Source organism: Varanus komodoensis, unplaced genomic scaffold (assembly GCF_004798865.1).
Source record: "Varanus komodoensis strain SLA01 unplaced genomic scaffold, ASM479886v1 scaffold63, whole genome shotgun sequence".
NCBI lineage: Eukaryota > Metazoa > Chordata > Lepidosauria > Squamata > Varanidae > Varanus > Varanus komodoensis.
This window is the reverse complement of record NW_025336259.1, coordinates 1,372,002-1,386,555: the sequence shown is the minus strand read 5'-3', so window position 1 is coordinate 1,386,555 and position 14,554 is coordinate 1,372,002. Positions and strand designations below refer to the sequence as shown.

General features: G+C 54.9%; 1 protein-coding gene across 7 annotated transcripts in view; it reads right to left on the bottom strand.

Moving 5' to 3' along the window:
• Positions 1–14,554, bottom strand: part of GDPD5 (glycerophosphodiester phosphodiesterase domain containing 5) — a 144,820-nt gene that overhangs the window by 21,414 nt on the left and 108,852 nt on the right. For all 7 annotated transcript variants that reach the window (XM_044450150.1, XM_044450145.1, XM_044450143.1 and 4 more), the window contains 4 exons: positions 12,649–12,742; positions 10,347–10,492; positions 4,005–4,087; positions 1,824–1,974 (listed from right to left, as the gene is read on the bottom strand). In XM_044450150.1, the coding sequence (XP_044306085.1) occupies positions 1,824–1,974; positions 4,005–4,087; positions 10,347–10,492; positions 12,649–12,742 (474 nt within the window). The remainder of the gene's footprint in view (positions 1–1,823; positions 1,975–4,004; positions 4,088–10,346; positions 10,493–12,648; positions 12,743–14,554) is intronic.

Here is a 14,554-nt window from a genome sequence, read left to right as displayed (position 1 = left end):
AAACTTGATTATAAACTGAAAACAAGACAATCTCGGTCTGCTCAAGCGAGTGGCAACTGCCGATTTGCATGCGTGTCCTCAAGACACTTCCAGAAGCAGGGAATCCAAGCGGATGCGCCGCATTTACGAGGCGGCTGTCCGGGGGAGACAATCGCCGAGCCGACAGCACCACCTGTTTCCTGAGGCGCACGGATTTTTACAGGGTCAGGGTCGTGGCTGGGATCTGGGTCACCGCCTGCATGTCACTCCCACCCTCAGCCTGAGCTCCGTGGAGCAGGAGGGCCAAGCCGTCCTGCCTGACCGGAGGGATTCACTGATCCCAGACGGCCCTCACTCCGTAAGCCCCGTTGCAGTACGGCTCGCGGTTGTCCCGTCGGGCAGCCTTTCCACCAGCTAACGGGGAGGATGGGAAGAGAGGGTTCTCCAGCAAGGGTGGAGAACGCCCAGTGTCCGCTGCACGGTGCTGTTTCCTGCAGCGGCACGGAAGGTGCCCTTTCACACGGAGTAACCCTGCAGTCCTCGCTCCGAGCGGCCAGAACCCCATCCCCGGGAGTCTTCCACAGCCTCAGCAAAGCGGCTGGCGAGCCTCTTCCCAGGCTGGCTTCCGGTGTGGGAGGGCGGCCCAAGACCGGATCCCCAGCGCCAGGCAAGGCAGGGTGCCTTCCTTACCCTGGAGATGCAAATCTCCGCTATCCAATGGCCTCCGGGATACCACCTGGTGATCACAGCTGATGTACTGGCCCACCATCCCCAACCGGTGCCCGCTGGAGGTCTCCTGCCAGCAGGTAAGTGGCACTGCAAGAATCAGTGGGTGAGATGCCAGGGAGCGTCCCAAGGCCTGGCCACGGCCTCACGCACCAGCCCAGCCTCCAGATCCTTGTCCAAAGGCCTTCGGCAGGCCCCTGCATCGCCTGTGCGCATTACGAACCTGGACCCGGACCCGAACCCATGGTTAGGGACAAGTGGCTGGAGAGCAGCATTCATGAAAGGGACCTCGGGGTGCTGGTCAACGGCAGGCTAAACATGAGCCAGCCGTGTGATGCGGTGGCCAAGAGGGCAAACACCACCCTTGGTTGCATAGCCAGAAGTGTGGCTTCTCGATCGAGAGAGGGATTACTACCCTTCTACACGACTCTGGTGCACCTGCAACTGGAGTGTTGTGCTCAGTTTTGGGCCCCTTATTACAGGAAGGATATAGCCAGGTTGGAGCCAGTGCAGCGTAGTGCCACAAGGTTGGTGGCCAGTTTGCAGGGGATGCCGTATGAGGTGAGACTGAGGGAACTGGGTCTCTTCAGCCTGGAGAGTCCAAGGGGACCTGTTGGCGACATACAGGTATGTGAGGGGGTGTCACACGGAGGTGGGCAGAGACCTGTTCTCCCCTGCAGAGGAAGGCAGGATGCACTCCAAGCTCAGGGAACCCAGGTTCAGTTTGGATGCCAGGAAGCACTTCTGACAGTCAGGACCCTGAGGGTGTGGAATGGGCTTCCACGGGAGGTGGTTGAGGCCCCATCGGTGCGGGTGTTCAAGGATAGGCTGGACGTCCACATGGTGGGCATGTCGTGAGCAGAGCCGGCTGGTGCTGGAGGTCAGACTAGATGGTCCGGGAGACCCCTTCTGACTCGCTCTGTTTCTATGTTTCTAACATGGGGTGAATCCATGCCAAATGGAAAGCAATATTGAAAATGCACTTGCATTTTGGAGAATGGGTGCCCATCCATTTTTCCCTTCTTCTGGATCTAAGGGGCGCTGACAAGAGACGAAATGCGGATACTCGGCCTGGTGCTGGTGGGGAGCTGGCTGGAGCCCCGGGATGCCGCACGTACCTTCAAGAACCACTCGCCGGCATTGAGGCTCTCCAGTTCGGACCAGTTGAACCTGGAGGGATGCTCGTAGGCCAGCTCCGGAAACACGTCCTCCACGTTGGTGGTCCTCCTCAGTGTCTTGTCATGCATGAGGAAAGGCACCCCGTCGTAACTGCAGAGCAGAGAGGGGACCTCTTCACTCTTCTGAGGTAGGGAGCTTTGCCATGGTGTGCAGCACCGGTGGCGGCTCCCAGGATCGGGGACGGCGTCAGGGCCAGGCACCTGCTGCAGCCGCCCCCCTGCAAGGGGTGCACTGACACGGGCCTCTTGGACTGGCTCCCCCTCTCCCAGGGTGCGCAAGGAAACCTTGCGGGGGGGGGGGGCTTCCCTGGCCTCAGCAGCCCCAAGCCTGAGCTCCTGGCCAGTGTGTCCAGCCCTCCCGGGGTGCTCACCAGGGATCGGGCCCCAGACGCTCCTTCCTCCCATGTGCCACCACCTCTGGCAGCCGCAGCGGGTGGGCTGCTCAGAATGGCAGCTGGCCGGGCAGCCAGGTGGCCCGTGAGGGTTTGCAGACTTCCTCTCGGCTCCACTCGCTTGGCAGGGCAGGACCAGACCTTGCACGAGAGGGATCCTGGAGGGGCGGATTCTGAAAAAGCCCCCCCCCACCACCTTCACTAGGGCAACTTGCTTGAGCACCTGCCCCTTTACCTGGACCACCTCTGACCCCAGGGCTAAAGTCCCCATGAAAGAGACGAAGCCTTCCAGGGCTCTGCATGCCGGTTAACAGCCTGAAGAAGAAGTAAAATGCTCCTGTGCTCCTCGTGTACCAGTGAAAAGTGCCCTGGGGCTGGATCAGGCCCAGGTCCACCCAGTCCCGCCTTCTGCTCACACAGCCACTGACCAACTCCCTGTAGCGCCACCAGCCTTCCAAGCTGAACTCAAGCTGGCAAGACAACATCTGCCCCCTAGAAGACTTGCCTTGCGGAAAAGGTACCCGATGCCAGAAAAATTATTCTGTAAGGACAGTAAATATTCTAATTCATTTGGGGATGTGGGCAAAAAATGGGGACCTATTCCATATGTGGTAGGATTGTGCAAATATTAAGACATTCTGGATATTGGTTTTTAAGGAAATTAGTAAGATATTGAACCTAAAATTTGAGGTACAGTCTGAAATAGCATTGCTGTTGATATTTTATGAAAAGAAATGGAACTTTAAAGAATTAATAACGAATTTGGTCACAGCAGCAAAACTGATAATAGCAAAGAACTGGGAAGTGAAACAGGATCTCCAGTTAACTGAATGGTATGAAGAAATTTGGAACATAGCAGTAAATTATAAGTTCACGTGTGGGATAGAAAAAAGGGTGGATCAATAAGAATGATTTTAATGATATATGGGGTATTGAACACTTATTAATAAAAGGGAAGGGTATTGGACTTTTGGTTCATTCAATGCAATTTTGGATGGAAGGGCTATTCCTGAAAAAGCAGAAATTTAGAAGATGAAGTATGGAAGAAGAAAGAAATGAAGGAATAAATATTATGGAGCCATGGTGGAGGAGTGCACTAGCTGTTTTTATTTATGGAGGGGTTGTATTTTGTGTGTTTTTTTAATTAGAATCCTAGAAAAGCAGAGTTGGAAGGGGCCGTGAAGGCCATCGGGCCCACCCCCTGCTGTTGCAGGACACCATGTTACACCACCCCACTCAGAGGGCTGCCCGGTTTCTTTCTGAATGCCCCCAGTGTGGGAGAGCCCCCCACCTCTCCAGGCAGCTGGTCCCACTGCCGTCTTGCTCTGACAGTGAGGAAGCTTTTCCTGATGCCCAGCCTGGATCTGGGTTGCCCAACTTGAACTGCTTATCCCATGTCCTACACTCTGGCATCAGCAGGAAGAGATCTTGACCTTCCTCTCTGTGACAGCCTCTGAGGTACTTATGGAGGTATCTCATGTCCCCCTCAGTCTTCTCTTCTCAAGGCTGAACATGCCCAGTTCCCCCAGTCTCTCCTCACAGGGCAGCGTTTCCAAACCCTGGAAAAATTTTGTTGCCCTCCGCTGGGCCCTTTCTAATTTACCTGCATCTTCCTTAAATCTTCTGAATTCCCAATGATGTATTTTTATATTTGCATTGCAGTTGTTTTGTAGTAGTTTAAATAAAAATTGAAAAAGTTAATTAGAAAAGGAAGGTGACGAAGACTCGCCTTATCACCACATCTGCCTGCACGCCGTAGACCTTCTGTTCCACCGCCTTCTGGAAGGACATAAGAGTGTTTTCAGGTGCCATCTGCAGAAGAAACATGAAGAAACGGGATGACTGATTCACGGCAGCGCGCTGCCAAGCTGGGCGCCCTGCAAGGAAGAGCCCAAGTTGGGTAAAATGCCAGCATTTACTCTCCAGCCGCATTTAAAAGCAGCATCGAAGACATGCAGACTGGCTCGGCTGAGAGAGGACAGATCACGGAAGCAACAGCCCCGGATTATCCGGCCCGTGCAGGGGCTGGAGAGCGGTATTGTCTCGCCACGTGGGTCGTGTCTTTGCAGTGCGGTTTCAGGCTGGGAACGGAAGGGGCCGTTACTCTCGGTGCCCATTCCAAGGTCAGGCAGGGACGGACAGGTCTGGTGACGAGGGTCCTGGGAACCAGAATGCTCAGGTGTTGAAATGGAAGAGGTGGAGGGGCAGGCCTCACGTGGACCCTGCCCAGGTGTTCAGGGAGAATCGTCAGGATTTAGGGGGCATGGAGGGGGGCTCCCGCCGCCAGCCAAGCCCGGCACAACTCCGGATCCCAAGATGCACGTAAGGAGAGACAGGCTGGCCAGCTAGATGGGTGGCAGGCAGAGAAGAGGCCTGCCCACCTCCGAACGGGACACCCCGGAGGGAGGGGCCCCGGGGCTGCACGAAAGGAAACCCAATGCGCCACGGCCTGGCTGCACAAGCAGTGGCGCTCATTAGCCGAAGACCATCGCTGGAGACGCCACCGCCCGGTTTGCCGCCGTCCGCTGCCACAGGTGAGACGAAGTGACACCTGGAAGCTCACCGGGCTCCTGATCCCCTGGCCTGCACCAGAGGAGCGTGCGGTGCTCCAGCCGCAGCTGGGATGAAGCGCCCGCTCCTCCTCCAGCCGCTGCCGGGGCAATCCACCACTCCCAGGCTGGAGGGACAGCCTGGAAAGCCGGCCACCGCAGGACCGGGCTGGGAGTCTGCACGCGAGCCGTTCGGTGCGTGCCAGGCGGCAAAACTGTCTGCCCGTCTCTCCGCTTCCACCACCCTCCAGGGGTCCGCAAGGGAGGGCTGCCAGGCCTTGCCCCAGAGGACATGTGGAACAACGCCCCTGGCGGGCGCCATCGTCCCAAAAGCAAAAGGGCAGTGGCCAGGCACTTGGGGACCCAAGGCACGCGCGGCCTTGGGAGTGGAAAAGGCGGGCCGCCTCCACTGCCGGGCTAACGAATGGCCAGTGCCACTGATAGCCATGCTTTGGCCTGTAAGTCCCATCAGCCCCAGCCGGCAGAAGCAGTGCGGGAGGTGATGGGAGCTGCCAGCCAAAAGGTCTGGGTGGCCACAAGCTGCCCAACCCGGTTTAGAGAGACCCGATCCTGCTCAGGATCACACTATGGGGTCCCAATCCTATCTGCAAATTAAGCACCGCCATCTGTCCCAGTGGCCCTGCTTAGGCTTACAGGCGTGTAAAAAGGGCCCAGCTGGATCAGGCCACAGGGAGCTGTCCTCCTGCATCCTTGCTACAGCAGTGTCTCTTCCAGTGTCTCTTTGCAAGATTAATTTCGAAAGTGACATTTAAAATAAAAACTTGCAATGGCACCCATAGGTCTCAAAGGGGCACGGTAACGACCCAAAAGTGTCAACTGACACACACAGCGTGTGCTGCTCACATGGAAGCGCAGCGAACACGCTTAAGATCTGCGAGGAGGAAGAGCCTTCTAATGAGAGGAGGGTGAGAGAGGCTTTGAAGCCTGGCGGGCGAGCGAGCGAGAGAGCGGGCTTTTCTGGTTTGAAGCGCCCTTAAAAGCCACGACTCCGACTCCGGAAGGGAGGGACCCGCAGGGCTGGGAAGGGAGGCCAAACAATGCATTACATTACAGGCTGGAGGGCTAACGGGGCGGCGGGGGGTTTCCAGCCTTCCCTCCCACCGCCATCAGGCAAAGCAGCAGTGCTCAATCGCGGCCTCCGCGGCCCTGCTGGTTTCAGCTCCGGAGAGCACCGCTTGCAGGGAGATGATGCGCCAGAGACGGACAGGTTCAGCGGGGGATCCCGGGGGCCCAGTTCCTTTCCACCTACCCAGGAGCCATTGCAGGAAGAAAGAGCAGCGGGCAGGCCAAAGGGGGGGACGTCAGCCAGGGCTCTGCTGGAGAAGAGCGGCCCTCCTCCTAGCCCAGCGCTGTTTCCCAACCACCATCCAGGAGGTGGCCTTCAGAGCGCACCCAGCGCCTGCAGGGACGGCTCGGCTCAGTGGCTCGGGGCCCCAAGGCGGTGCCAGAGGCAGTGCTCCGCTTTGAGCATCTCAGCCTCCCTCTTGGCTTGCTTGCTGAATTCAAAGCAAGCCTTACAAACCAAAATGGAGATCAGGAGACGTGGTTGTGGAGGATGGGAGGGACCCTGGTGGAAGAAGCCAGGGAGTTGCAGGGACTTGCAAAGTCGCCTGTCCAAGGAACTGCAAGCACGGAATACATGCCGTGAGCAGAGAAACTGCAGGGCCACAGAGGTGGGGGACAGCTGCCTCTGCAGAGCGTCCTTGGCTCCACTGACCCGGACCACGTGCAATTCCCAGATCAGGCTTAGATGAATACTGGGCATTCAGGAACACACTGAGCACACATGGAACCCAGAAATATACAGTCAGACCCCGAAGGAAACTTAGAAAGCTTTACACACAACCCTCCCCCCTCAATTTCTCCCCTGCCCATTGTTTTCCAGCCACTGAACATGGCGGAGGAGAACTTTTTAATGGGTCTGTACTTATGTTGTACAGAAGTAGCGACAGATTTTATTTTCCTGGGCTGCAAGATCACCGCAGATGGGGACTGCAGCCAACAAATTAAAAGACGCTTGCTCCTTCGGAGGAAAGCGATGGCAAATCTAGACAGCATACTAAAAAGCAGAGACATCACCCTGCCAACAAAAGTGCGTATAGTCAAGGCTACGGTTTTCCCAGTTGCAATGTATGGCTGTGAAAGCTGGACGATAAGGAAGGCCGAGCGCTGAAGGATCGAGGCCTTTGAATTGTGGTGCTGGAGGAGACTCCTGCGAGTCCCTTGGACTGCAAGGCGATCAAACCGGTCAGTCCTAGAGGAGATCAGCCCTGACTGCTCTTTAGAAGGCCAGATCCTGAAGATGAAGCTCAAATACTTTGGCCGCCTGATGAGAAGGAAGAACTCCTTGGAGAAGAGCCTGATGCTGGGAAGGATTGAGGGCAAAAGAAGGAGGGGACGGCAGAGGGTGAGGTGGCTGGATGGGGTCACTGGGGTGGTGGGTGTGAGCTTGAGTGGACTCCGGGGACGGTGGAGGACAGGAAGGCCTGGACAGTGTTGTCCATGGGGTCGCAATGGGTCGGGCACGACTTTGCGACTAACAACAACAACACTTATGTTCACAGACAGGCGGCTATGCAACAGGTTGAGGGCAGCCTGCTGCACAACAGGTGGAGCAAGCATGGTGCATACCCACCTGTGCAGCTGCGCTTCCCACCCATCCTGCATCCTGCCCTCGGTGTCTGCCAAAGCCACACGGCCTTGTAATTCCACCCTCTCTCAAGACACCTGGAATCGCGTTGCTGACTCCTCTCTCTCGCTTCGTGCCTGCATGTTTACTCCCCTGAAAAGCCTCCCACACCCTCTTATTTCACGGGGTGAAATATCTTCAGATTTCTTAATTAGGCACTGGACTCCCTCCTCGTCTTCGTCTTCGCAACAGCTGCCCGAAGGAATTCCTTCCACACCGCATATGCTTGCTTTTAGCCAAAGATTAGAATCAGCTGCTTCCGCAGGACGCCTCTGGCAAACAGCACTGAGATAATGATGTGGGAAGTAAACCCACTTAGCGGCTGAGTGACAGAGGTCCGCGTGGGACTCGAACATCTCAGAATGAATTTGTCAGAAAGAAAAGGCAACCCAGCCAAGGTGACAAGCGGATGGCGGAGAAAGCGGCTTCTCCGTGCTCCGGCTGATCCCGAGGACGGCCGCCTCTGCCTTCCCGTCCCGAGCCATCCGAGCGAGGCTGGCAGGAGGAGGTGGCGAGAAGAAAGTCCCAAAAGCACGCCATTCACAGGAGGCCGGGCGCAGGAAGGGGTCCCGCAGGAGCTGCCGCCCGCACTGGTTCATCTGGAGAGCCGGTGCGGTGCAGTGGTGAAGCGCATGGGACTCGGACTCAGGCGATCCGGGTTCGAGTCCCCGCTCAGCCACAGAGCCAGCTGGGTGACTCTGGGCCAGTCACGGACTCTCAGCCCAACCCACCTCACAGGGTTGTTGTTGTGGGGATACAATGGAGGAGGAGAGATGATGTAAGCTGCCTTGAGCCCTTTGTAGGAAAAGGGCAGGATATAAATCACAATATAATTAAAATAAATAAAATCCACCACAGGCATTTAAAATGTGCACCCTTTTCCTTTTAGTTGATGGATCTGTTTGTTTGCTGCGTGAGTCATTTTTAATGATGCTATCATGATTATTATACTGGGATTCTACTCCACCTTCTTCTTCTTGCAAGAAAGCGAAGGCAGCCTACAAGGCTCTCCTCTCCACTCTATCACTGCAACAACAGTCCTGTGAGGTAGGTCAGGCTGAGTGTCTGTGACTGGCTGAAAGTCACCAGTGAGCGTCAATGCTGAGAGGGTGCCAGTGCCGGATTTCCTGAGTTCCAGTCCAACACTCTAACCACTACACCGCACTGCCCCTATCATTTTCTGGTTGCTATTATAATGGTAATTTTCATATACATATTTCAGATCATGGATCAGTTTCCAGCACTTGGTCCCACGTAGAGCAGCCCCACTGACATGAACGGGATGCAAGTTAACTAAAAAAAACCTGAGGAAGAAACATGTCCTGACACCTGAGAAAAGAAAGCGGGTGTTCGGATTAGAATTTGCATGTCCTCACAGGGGCAAATGTGTTTCCAGTCAGAGGGGCACCAGTGACATAAAGAGAACTGCTTAATGGTTAGATCAACCTACTAAGGCTGCAATCCATGTAATCTGCTTAGAGAGTCCTCAGACTAGGTAACAGCAGAATATAAGTTGAATAACTAAAATAAATCGAATCGAATCAGTCTTGTGCATGTTCAGATAAAAGGTCTGCACCTCTCAGCATGCCCCATGGTTGTTGCAGGGCATGCTGGGAGCCGTGGGCTTCTCTTCTGTCTGCATGTGGCGCCCAATCTATGGAATGTGCTCCCCAGAGAGGCCCGCCTGGTGCTGTCGTTATTTGTTTTTCGGCACCAGGTGAAGACCTTTTTATTTAAACGTCATTTTAATTGTTAACAATATTTGCTTATTGATCTGGCCAGGGCGACTTCTTTTATATTGTTATTTATTTTATATTGTTAATTTTATATTGTTATTTTTGTATTTTATTGTATTTTATTTGTACTGTGAGCTGCCCCGAGGCTTCGGCAAGGGGCGGCATAGAAATGTTTTAATAAATAAATAAATAAATAAAATGTGCAGAGCCTTAAATTTATTTTTATTCATTTATTTATTTTTGCATTTATATCCTGCCTTTTCCCTACAAAGGGCTCAAGGCAGCTTACATCTCCTCCTCCATCTTATCCCCACAACAACAACCCTGTGAGGTAGGTTGGGCCGAGAGCCTGTGACTGGCCCAAAGTCACCCAGTGGGCTCCATGGCTGAGCGGGGACTCGAACCCGGATCGCCTGAGTCCCAGTCCCGCACGCTTAACCACGACACCACACTGGCCCTCTAAATCTTGACCAATATTAAACCAGAACCAAGAGTCCTACGGAAATGGGGCTTGCAGGATTTCCTCCCTGCTTGTCCTGCTTGGCCAGCATCTCCCCCAGAGAGCTCTTTTCAGCAATGGCGGTTCAGGAGAGGAAGGAAGGAGGCGGCTGGGTCCTATGCGTCCTCGCAGCTCTGCTCTCCTCCACCCCCCCAAATGCCCCCTGCACCCCGATGTCACTTCCCCCACATTCAGAAGCAACGGCTGGGTTTCCTAGGCATCGGGGCACGAATTCCCGGTTCCAAGGTGAGCACAGGGCTGGCGATCCAAAATATCCGGTGGCCCCTCAGACAATATTCAGGGGCCACAGGACCTCTTCTTCCCTTCAGGGGGACACATTTCCACCCACGAGGCAGAGACTTAAGAAAGCGAATGTCTGTGGGAGCTGCTGGATCTCTGCCAGGACGGCTGAGCCTCTGGGGCAGACGAACACCAGGGCAGTGCCTGGCATTTTCTCCCACCTCCCCAGTTTCCTGGCTCCAGGATGGTTCAGCGCTGCCCTGCGGCCAGCCAGTTCACAGCGAAGAGAGGAGGAGGCGGGGAAAGAGGCGGAGAGCGCGAGAAGACGCACACCTACCATGGGCGCGCCACGGTGACCGATAATGGCCGGTTTGGGTCCCAGGTCCTCCTTCTCCATTATGCAAGGCGAGTAGATGGTGAGCGGGACCAGGTAAAGCGCAAGGACGATGGCGAAGTAGGCCCCGAACATCAGCATCTGGGGAGCTGCAGGGAAGAGGGGGAGAAAGGGAGAAGGGCACCTCAGTGCAGGGTCCTTCCAGGTCGATAAAGGGGGACAAGAAGCCCAAGACCTCCCTGGACAGCAGCCTTCTCCAGCCTGGCGCCTCCCCACTGTGGTGGAGCAAGACTGAGGGACTGTGGGAGTTGTAGTCCCGCTCATCCAGGGGCCCCAGGTTCAGGAAGGCTGCTGTAAAGACGTCCCATTCTTTTGCTTCGGCTTCGCGCACACGTTCAGCAGACTCTTTTCTGGCTCAAGAACACCAGCAAGTTTCTCCTGACTCTTCCATTCAGATCTCTCCCCCTCCCTCCCTGGGATCTCTGGATCAAGACCTCCAAGCAGGAGGGAGAACTGCGGCCTCAGGTGCAAAGGACACCATAAATGCAGGCCCGTGAATTTGCTACACTGCCCTGCAACTCACAGGCTGTTGTTCCATATACCGCGGCTGCCAAAGGATGCTCTTGCTGGTTCAAGACCTATAGCACTGCCTCCGGCCGTGGCAGCACAGGGACGGTTATTACAGGGAAAAGGCGTGGGATCTGCAACAGAAAATTGCAGCGCACCATCACACTGTGACGGAAGTTCGCTTCGCTTCCGGGAAGGCTGTTCCCCGGATTTTGTGCAAGCCTTCCATGCACAAGCATGCTCTTCTTCCTCTTGTTTCCCAGCAGCCCTGCTGGATCTCACGGCCTGAGTTTGCTATTAGACGAAGTCGCACATTAATGCGCTCCCAGTGCCTGCATTTCAGAATGCAGATAATAGAGGAAGAGATAATTACAGGCTGGAGCCGGTGAGAGTGGAACTTTCAGTGATGAGGGGGTGCGCCACAGGATAACAGAAGCGGGAGAAGAATGCCGTGATTTTAATCTCCAGAAAGTTGGAGATTGCCTGCTTTTCGCTTTTGCCTGCAGCCTATCACTTCCCCCTTAGCTCTACCTTTTGCTCACATTCCAGCCTCCATGGTTCAGCCAGCCTTGGAAAATGCAAGGTCTGGAGCAGCACGGTCATTTCTGTGCAGGAACTACCCTTTGAATGATCACTGGGAGACAGAATAATATTAAGCATTTTCCAGGGGAGTACAGAGGTGTAATATATACCAAGAAACAACTGAGCTTAGCAAAGCAATATTCTCTAGCTCGCTAATAATGTGCCGATAAAAAGAACCTAAGGGGAACAGTAATGCAACAGCCCTTGCCGGAAATACAAATATCCAGCAATTTTGTCTGTGCCATGAAAGAGTGGAATTTAGCATCACGTGCAGAATTCAACATCTTGTGAAGCTCGGCTTTTAATTTTCACTCCAAGTTTCTAGCCCCTGTGGGAATAGTGGGTGAAACCTGGTCAACTTTCAGGGCTGCTGTTGGCTTAGCCTTCCCAACTTCTTGACTTTGGTTCAGGATAAACAGGCGGGCTCTACGGTCCCTCGTTTGCACCCAACCACCTACGAGGTTTCTCTCTTTCCTCCAGGGTCCCCCGCAGTGTGTTGAAGGGGTCCGGCAGCACAGAGAAGGACCGAATCGTGACCAGCGCTCCTCGAAGTTTTCTCAAGAAGCGCCAAACACTGGCTAAGCCCCTGCCCTCGCCACGGGGGCTCACACCTTCTCTGCCACACATAATTCCCTCCGTGAAAGAAATTAGGAGAGTAAGTACTCGGAGGAGGGCTTTCTCTGTGGTGGCGCCCAACCTATGGAATTCACTCCCCAAAGAGGTCCGCCTGGCACCGTCGTTACTGGTTTTTCGGCGCCAGGTAAAGACCTTTTTATTTAAACATCATTTTAATTGTTAAAATATATGATCTGGCCAGGGCAACTTCTTCTTCCTTCTCTTTTCTCCTCCTATAGTCTTTATTTACTTATTTTATACTGATAATTTTAATTTTATATTATTATGTTTGTATCTCAGTGTATTTTTTTGTATTTTTGTATTTAGTGGTAATTTATTATGTTCTATTGTATTTCAATGTATTTTATTGTGTTGTAAGCCGCCCCGAGGCTTCGGCAAGGGGCGGCATAGAAATGTTTATTATTATTATTATTATTATTATTATTATTATTAATAATAATAATAATAATAATAATAATAATAATAATAATAATAATTCTGCCCTCCCTCCACACCAAGCTGGGGCCCAGCGTTTACTCACTGGTTCTTTCAGCTCGTGCAAACTGCCCGGAGACCAACCAGGACAGGGCCGTGACGGCTACAAGGGCTCCGAGATGCAGGAAAGGAGCGGTTGCCTAGGAATGAGAACAGAGAGATCGAAAGAGTTAAAATGCAGGTGCGTTTGCCGAACGGGGAATGCTAACAAGAGAGATGAGAGCGACATCACGGCGAAAGGCAAGGACCAGTTAGCTCTTAAGCCACCGCTCAGGAGCTGGGGATCCTCCCCAGGCTGCACAAGGTCCCAGTGAGCTGAGCACGGGGAAGGGGCTGCATCCGAAGGGCTGCCGCCCACAAGACGGAGCAGGGCGGTCCTTCGCTGCCCCAGAGGGCAGGCCTCCAGCCGAGGGGTGGGAACGGCAGGAAAGCAGAGGCTGGGAGAAACACGCCGGTCAAGAGGGCGAGGCGCTGAGGGCAGAGCTCGCATGAGGGCTGCTGGGGGTGCTGCGGTCGTGGGCATGCGGCGCCGAGCCGAGGACCCACCCAGCTCTGTGGTTCCGACTCGGCTCTCTCACTGGACCCGCTTCCTTCCGTCAGCTGCACAGCTGGCCTGTGAGGTCGCACGCCCCGAAAAGCCACTTGTGCAAAACGGAGAGGGGCGGGACGGGCAAAAACGCTTTTCAACCTTCCAACCGAGGCGGCCTTCTGATTTTGGGCGGGGATGTGGAGAACCGGGTGGCGTCGCCGTGGGAGTGTCACACTGAGTCCAGGGGAACCAGGGGGGCTTTGGGCCAGGCACCGCCTCACCTACCGCGCAGGGTTGTTGTGAGGGCAAAACGGAGAGGAGGAGGATGGTGTAAGTGGCTCTGGGACCCTTGCAAGAGGGGAGGATGCAGGATGGAAACGTAGCCCAGAAATGCATTTTGGCAGCCTGGGATACCCGCTCTGCAACCAGCCACCAGGGACCACTGCTGGGACGGGCCTCCTTGTCCCGGGCCTCCTTGCAGGAAGCCCCAAGGGTGCAGGCAGGAGAAACAGAGTTCAAGCAGAAACGGAGGAACGAGAAGCGGAGTTCAAGCAGTCCCCATTCCGAACGACAAGGCTGCAATCCGCCAACCCGCAGAAGAGAACGAGGTGCTCAGAATCGCCATGACAACCGCGGGAGGACGAAGGGTGCGCTGCTTCCCCGGCAAACTTCATCCTCAAAATCAGAGGCCGGAGGGCGCGCCAGCGTGCAGCGAAGCCTGGCACGGTCCTGGAAGGGCCCCGGGGCGGCAGCGGAGTGCCTGCTTTGGAGGGCCCCGCTTCCATCCTGGGCACCTCCAGTTCAGGGGCAGGGAAGAGCTTTTCTCTGCGTGAAACCCTGGAGAACAGCGGCCAGTCCGTGTGGGTCATTCAGGATCGATGGAGGAACTGCCCGCTCCGGGCCTGCGCCTCCATCGTCCCAGGTTCAGGCCTCACGTCTGGGAAAGGCAGTCCGAGCCCTTAGAGGATCAGGCCATGCAGAGCAGCCGATGCCACGCTCCCAAGGGCTTGACCAGAACCCCAAGATGTACCGACTGGGCCCCGGGGCAGAAGACACTCCTCGATTTATTTCACGTCACAGCGCTGAATGCAGCTCACAGTCCTTCCGCACAAAAACCCCTCCAAAGTGTCTTCATTTCGGCAGGACAGCTCAGGGTAGGAGAGCGATTCGGCTGTGGCTGCCATTGCTAAGCAGCATGAGCTGGAAACTCCTTTCGATCTACTGAGGGTCTCCCAGAACCTGACCGGGAGATGCTGATCTACCTTCTCCTCACCTCTGGTACTGACCTTCCCCTCCCAATCTGGAGCCCTACTCCAAATGAGTGGGAATACTGCGCCCATGGATAGCTGGGGGTGATCGCAGGGGTACACCAACCCATCCGGAGGGTGCCAGGCTGGAGGATCTAGGTGCAGACGGTACTGAA